General features: G+C 31.5%; 2 protein-coding genes across 2 annotated transcripts; one reads left to right on the top strand and one right to left on the bottom strand.

Moving 5' to 3' along the window:
* The first annotated feature begins 3,046 nt into the window (after positions 1–3,046).
* Positions 3,047–5,076, top strand: LOC130815223 (uncharacterized). Its single transcript, XM_057681611.1, has 2 exons — positions 3,047–3,489; positions 4,427–5,076. Exons 1-2 carry the CDS (start codon positions 3,195–3,197, stop codon positions 4,792–4,794), a joined length of 663 nt encoding a protein of 220 aa, XP_057537594.1. The 5' UTR covers positions 3,047–3,194; the 3' UTR covers positions 4,795–5,076.
* Positions 5,077–5,333: 257 nt separating this feature from the next.
* Positions 5,334–6,926, bottom strand: LOC130815737 (mitogen-activated protein kinase kinase kinase 18-like). Its single transcript, XM_057682220.1, has one exon. It carries the CDS (start codon positions 6,660–6,662, stop codon positions 5,334–5,336), a length of 1,329 nt encoding a protein of 442 aa, XP_057538203.1. The 5' UTR covers positions 6,663–6,926.
* Positions 6,927–7,412: the final 486 nt, after the last annotated feature.

Below are 7,412 nucleotides of genomic sequence, written 5' to 3'. Positions count from 1 at the left end.
ATAGCCTTAGAGTATGAATAAAGTTTTTAGCTTGTTTGTCAACTTTTATAAATTACATATTTTTTTATTTACTCTTACCATGTTCTAATCTTTATTTAGAAAATATTTTAGATTTCTATAAAAAGAAAAAAAAAAGATTTATTATAAAATAACAGAGTTACAAATGATCTTATTAATATATTGAAGAATGCATAAAAATGATATTAATTTTGTAAATCTACTTAATATATATAGACCAGATAAAGCCATTTATTGATATACTATTTTATATTTTAGTTAAGCAATTGGTAAAATTCAAGTAAACATCCAACTGAAATTCAAATGAATCAAGCTTAAATAAGCAATTTAAAGGTAATTTTAAGAAGCAGGTCTAATTCTGATTCGAAAAAAAGAAGCAGTTTAATTTGAATTAGAGAACAAGTATCGCCTTTTTGAAAATGTTCTAAATTCAGTTCTCACCTGATCGTCATCTTTTCTTTGCCAAAAATAGAGAATAGTTGCTCTTGAGATTTAAAAATTGATCTTTCAATGAAAATCGTCCAAGAATATCAATTTTACTCATCAAGATAGATTAATTTAATATATAATTGTTGAAGTTAAAAATCATATAATTACTAACAATGTTACTTTACGAGCGTTCTTTATTTTTAAAACCGCTGATATTGTCAACAATTTCAACTTATTAGAGATATTTTATTTTTTTTATTTACTGAAACAAATGGAACAACTAATATTACGAATATGTCTACTTTGAGTAAGAACCACAAATAAAATAACAAGCTAAATCAATTTGACACAGTATAAAAATAAGTATTCGTCCCATTTTATACTATGTAGTATTCTAAATGGGATCTACCCCTATTAGCTAGGGTTCAAATATGATTACCATCGACTTAACTCATAAGTTGGCAAAACGCATTAGATAAACCAAAAGTATTAAAAGTTTTAGCACAACAAATTAAAGCTAGCTTGTCCTGTCACCTGTGTACAAGTGTGTGTGTATGTATATATATATATATATATATATGTATATATATATATATATATATATATATATATATATATATATATATATATATATATAATAATAATAATAATAATAAAGAATTGTATGCAATTCGTGAAATGGTCTAACACTCCAATTCCCTTTCCCTAAGGAACAGTCAACATCTTCAAATTTGACTAAATGATCCCTAATTGTTTACTTTGTTAGTTGAACCTTTCAAGCTTCATTAAGTATAAATACCCGGCCCAAATTAGCCTACACACCATTTTCATTAAATAAAAATTACAAAATTAATTAATTACTAGCTCTCAAACAAAGACATTATAAAACATAACTCTTTTTTCTGAAAAAAAAAAATAACCTGAGTTTAAACTTTTTTTTTTTTTTTTGACTCTTTAAGACATGGTTTCTTTACAAGCATCTATAACTCTTTCATCATTAAACAAACTCACCATTATTACAAATGCACTTAATGTTCCTAATTATCTCAAAAACCCCAGAAATAATTTATAGTCCCTAAACTAAAGTTAAATAGAATTTTTTTTTTCTCTTTAAAAGTCTTGAAGCAATCTTATAATTTTTAAGTGTTACTCTCTCTGTTCGTTTTTATTCTTCTCAATTGCTTTTTGTACAGTTTTCAATGTAAATTTTAAACCTCGATATCTCTATGTATATATAATCAAAAATTATAAAAAATACATAATAAAAAAGTACACATTAAGACGAATCTAACAAGATCTCCTATTGATATATTTTATCTTCTAAATATGTGTCAAAACATTAATTAAATTTCTCTCTTCTTAAGGTGAAATATTTCAAATGGAAAAAATATTTTCTTAAGGTGAAATATTTCAAATGGGAAAAACATTAGAGAATAGAGAAAATACTATATTATACCTCACTAAAGTTGGTTATGTTAATTTTCTTCTAAATATGGTATAAAATTACTATCTCCCAAATACGGTATTCCTATTTTTCTTAATAGTCTCATTTGATTGGGCACATTTGTCAATGTAATAATACAATCATTAATATCTCTAATTGTGCATACTAATAATTTTTGCATTAAAACGAATCAAATAAAATCTCGCTTGATTATGTTACAACTTATAGCTAGGTTAAGAATAAAATACTAGTCAAGAGTGATTGATGAACAATGTCAAAAGTCAAATAAGACTAATAACTTGAATAAAATGTAGTATAAAATTATTAGAAATGTTTTGGTTGATTATTATTAATCAAAGAGTGAATATACATACTTACCATGTTAACCTAAACCTAGGGTTATTAAGGTAAACATGCAAAGAAGATAAATATTTATATATTTTATCTATTTTATCACACCTCGCAGTCGAATCAGGAAATTTACAGACGCTGAGACTAGCTCGAAAATCATCAAAAAGAATCTCAAGAGACCCTTAGTAAAAATATCAGGCAGTTGTAACCGAGAGGAGCATGGAGTACACGGACCTCACCAAACTAAAATTTTTCACGAAACAAAATGAATATCCATTTCAATATGCTTTCTTCGTTGATAGTGAACAAGATTATTAGAGAGATAGACTGCACTAACATTATCACGATATACCAGAGTCGCTTTCGTGACAGGACAATGATGCTCAAGAAGTACATTTTGGAATTCGAAGCCAACATGTTTCAGAAATAACGTTAGCAACTTCATAATATTCAACATCAGCACTAGACTTGAAAAAAGTGGGTTTATTATCATCGAGGAAAATACTATAGCTAAAGGTGGAGTGACGAGTATCTGAACAATCACCCCTATCACTATCAGTATAGAACAACAAAGAAAAGGGAGAAAATGTATATAATTACTAACTATAATAAGAATATCCTAAATATACCGAAAAATGTAATTAAGAGCAGCCATATATTCAACTCTCGAATCATACATAAAGAGCAAACAAAGATTGATAATTTAACGTTCTCCCAAATATTTATAATTATGAAATCATAGAAAAAAAAATAATAACACCAAAAAAAAAAAAAAAAAACTCCTAACATCCCAAATAGAAAACACCCAAAAATAGACTCCCACTCCCTCACATTTCTCTTCTCCTTCCCTCTGAACTCATTTTCTGCCTTTCTTTCCCTCCATCTCTTCTCTTTCTCTTTCTCATTCTCAATCTCACCCAGAAATTAAACTACACAACAACAAGAACAAAATATGATTCACCTTCTATACTTAGTGATATTTGTAGAATCATCCATGATAATGCTGCTATTATTTAAGTCTCCATTGAGGAAAATTGTGATTGCTATTCTTGACAAAATCAAACGAGGGCGTGGGCCTATTGTCATCAAAACTGTAGCCGCTACAATTTCTGTTGTTTTCTTTTCTACCCTTTATAGTACTCTTAAGATCCAACATCGTGGAATTGGTGATGATGGTGCACCTGATACTCTCAATCCCACTGATCAAGTTCTCTTTTCTAAGCACCTTCTCGAAGCTTCTCTTATGGGTATTTATAACCTTCTTATTTTTGGGTTATTTGTTTGATTTTAGCATGTCCGTAATTTCAATGCGTCCAGCGATATAATTGTTTGGTTCCGAATTATAACTATGAAAATGGTTCATCATGTGCATTGTTCATTAGACCTCAAACCTAGTGTTTTGGGTGTTTTTTTGTGGGTATATGTGTGTGAGAATGTTGAACTATTGCATTGGTTAATGTATTATTTTGATGATTTTCTTATGGGTATTGATCACTTTTCTTTTATTCTTCCTGGATTTTTATGGGTAAGTTTTGATTTTGGCATTATCATTGCATTTTGATAACTTCTATAAAAATGTTATTAGGGCTGCTTTTAAAATACTCTGTGTGATTGAAATTTGGATAATATGTTAATGCTCCATTTGTTCTTGAAATGGCATAGATTATGTGATAGGAATTTGGAAGCAAGCATCTTGCTTTCTTTGATGGGCATTGATCAATTTTCTCCATTTTTTCCTGGCATTGACAATGAAGTTTGATGGATTTTGTTAACATTTGAATTATGTCCCTGCAATGAAGCATTCAAAGGATGATGGCTCATGTGTTGTTCATCCTTAAATGTTAGAAAATGGGTGAATTTCCTATGTTTGGTTGCTTAATATTAATTCTATATTACTCTTATGTGGTTGGATTTGGATAATGGTTTCTTGGCTGTCTGTTTACTGTTGTTTATGATTGCTAAAATGCCAACATATATTCGTCAAACATTCATCATCATACCGGTATATTCTGCTCATAGATCTAGGAAGTTTGGAAGAATGAGATAAGATGTTTGCTGCTACTGAGACTCTCGCCTCCAAAGACCTGCATAATAGACTTACAATAAATGATTAAATGACCATTTACAAATATCATTGCATGATTAGTTTAATTAAGCTAGAATAGTTATTTTTGTGCATTGCAGGATTCATCCTGTTTCTTGCGTTGATGATTGATCGTCAGCACCACTACATCAGAGAACTTCGTTTACGAAGGAAGACCATGGAGGCTGTAAAGAAGAATGATGTAAGATGTGCAGGTCCTGAGGAAATCAAAGCGCGAGAACAGCAGGTCGACACATTTAAGGAGATGATTAGGCAGCTTGAAACAGAGCTAGAAGGCAAAGTTAAGGAAGCAAGTACATCAGAAGCTACTGTTGAGGCTCTTAAAAAGCAATCCGAAGGCCTGCTTCTTGAATATGATCGTCTGTTAGCAGAAAACCAAGATCTCCGGTATCAATTGCAGACCTTGGAATTTAGGAAGCCACATTACAGCATGAAGAAAGATTCGTAAGAAATCATTTTTGCTTGATATTCTTTAGGAGTCGCATTAGTTTTTTATTTCGACTGTCATACTGTTACACCATTATACAACTTGAGAGTGCAAGATGAGCAAGAAAACAGGACACAGAGAATTGGCACAAAAATGTTGGCCTGAATTGCCGGATTGCTCATTACTAGTATGCATAGGTTTAACGTAGTTGAAACTTTCTTTTCCGATTTATGTACTTGACACAACATATGAGCTACCTTAGATCAAAATTGTTAACTTATTCGATCTTGAATATGCCTTACAATTCGGTGATCATTCTGTATTTGTTTCTTCCAGTTGTCTTGTAGAGGGATCAATGTAGATTGCCTGTACACAACAATAACACTGACAATGCCTTAATCTCAAAAGATTGGAGCTGACTACATGAACCAATAGATTAGTAATTGTTTATATAGATTGAAGCCCACCACGTAATGTTAAACTTCCTCTTTGATGTCCTGAAGAGGGTTGGCCTGTTTACAAAGAAAATGTCATTCAAGTATATTGGCTATACTAAGAGTCTAAGATTGATAAAACATTATAGGAAGAAAATAATATTCCACAATTTTGATAAAACAATATTTAGCAATGATACATTTGGTAATGAAATCACTTTTTGAGATGACATCAACTTTTGTTTTGCTACAAGACTTACTATATATAGTAATTGTACAACAATTTAAGAATGACACGCTAAGAAATGGAAAGTTCATCTCAATGGTTTTACATAACACAACTGCAACGGTTAAATTTAAATTCTTATTTCTCATAATAGGCTGAATGTTTTGGTCTATAAAAAGGCCCGTATGACTAGAAATACTCCTTGCTTTTTCCTTAGTTTGGTTACTTCTAACTGTAATCCAATCATCATTCCAAGCCCAATTAGGAAATTCATCTTGGTATGAGTTTACCATTTCCATTATTCTCTCAATTGGACACTTGATGGATCTTTCTTGGGGTACATGGGTTTGGGCTGCGTAAGGTTCCTCCAATGTCTTGGACCATATTTGAAGATCCAATATGCTTGTTGGTGTATCAAAAGTAGGCTCATGTGTTGGCCCATTATCACTAACAAAAGGATGCTTAAGGAGATCACTAACTATTGACCTTTTTTTTGGGTCTCTTTTCAAGCATTTAGCCAAGAAGTCCTTTGCTTGATCCGATAAGGAATCGGGGATTTTCGGTAACACATCTGAAAACCCGATATGATATAGGGACAAAAGCGGGTCTTGGGCTATATTGGGCCATGGGCTTAGCCCCGTAGCCATTTCAAACACCGTGCACCCAAATGCCCACACATCTGCCGTGTAACTTTGTTGTTCACCACGTGCCACTTCAGGCGCCATGTAGATAGGGGTTCCACAAATCCCACAACCGGACGAATCAAAATTCACCACATCATTAACCCTCTTGCAACTCCCAAAGTCCCCAATTTTGACACCTTCACTTGTAACCAAAATATTAGCACCCTTTACATCACAATGTACTATACCTTTAGAATGTATGTACTCCAAACCTTGTAGTATTTCTCTACTATATCGTCTAACCAAGGAATCGCTTAGGCCACCACCTTTTTTCCGAATTACATCAATAAGCGTACCACTAGAGGCATACTCAAGGAAAATATTGTAAAAAGACATACCATTCTCAATAGTAACATCAAATCCTTTATACTCAATAATTCGATCACATTTCAATTTTGAATGAATTTCTTGCTCCCTTCGAAGTGCATTTGATCTCGAACACTCGACAGACTTGGCTACAAAAACGTCTCCATTAGGAAGAGACTCTGCTAAGTAAACTGCAGCCGAGGCGCCATGACCAATGAGCTTGCCTCTACACCATTTCATTGTAAGGGAAAAAGAACACAAACACAAAGGAAAGAATTTGAAGTTTTATTGGTTAAAAGTTTGTTGAGAGATCCAATTGAAATGAGCATTTTTATAGTAGATGTTTGGTTGAAAAGGAAATAATAATAAAATTGAGCTAGATTGGTTTATAGGTGTACGTCCAATGGGTGACCTTCTCTTCTACTTTACTCTATCCAAAATATGACGGCTCCTTTTAAGTGTAGAAGGGATCTTCACATGGGAAAAGCAAAGAACAAACATGAATATGAACATCAAAGAATGGAATATTGATGAGAAGGATTGGTAAATTTATGTTTTTATAGGCTATTATATTGGTGTGGGTAAGAAATCAATTTAACTAAAAGGTTAAGTAGATAATCATAGCACCTAGATATATTATACTCCCTTTTATTCTCTTTATTTATTTTATTTCGTTTTGGCACATTTGCCAATGCATGTTTTCAATCTTAAATATCTTTAATTGTGCTTAAGTAAAATTTATAAAAAATTAATATTAATAAAATTTACAATAAGACGAATTAAACAAGATCCCACATCACTATGTTGTAACTTTTAGATTAAGAACAAATCGCATAACAAGAGTGATGGATGTTGAAAAACCAAATGGGACAAATAAAGCGAATAGGAGGGAGTATATTGTTTTCAAAGCTATTCAAAATTAATTCGATTGATCGAAATAACCTTCATATAAAAATTAAATCAGATTTTTCAAGGTATTTACATCTACAT

The sequence above is a fragment of the Amaranthus tricolor genome, chromosome 6, assembly GCF_026212465.1.
Source record: "Amaranthus tricolor cultivar Red isolate AtriRed21 chromosome 6, ASM2621246v1, whole genome shotgun sequence".
NCBI classification, from domain to species: Eukaryota; Viridiplantae; Streptophyta; class Magnoliopsida; order Caryophyllales; family Amaranthaceae; genus Amaranthus; species Amaranthus tricolor.
The sequence above is the reverse complement of the archived record's forward strand: the minus strand, read 5'-3'. Positions and strand labels throughout refer to the sequence as shown.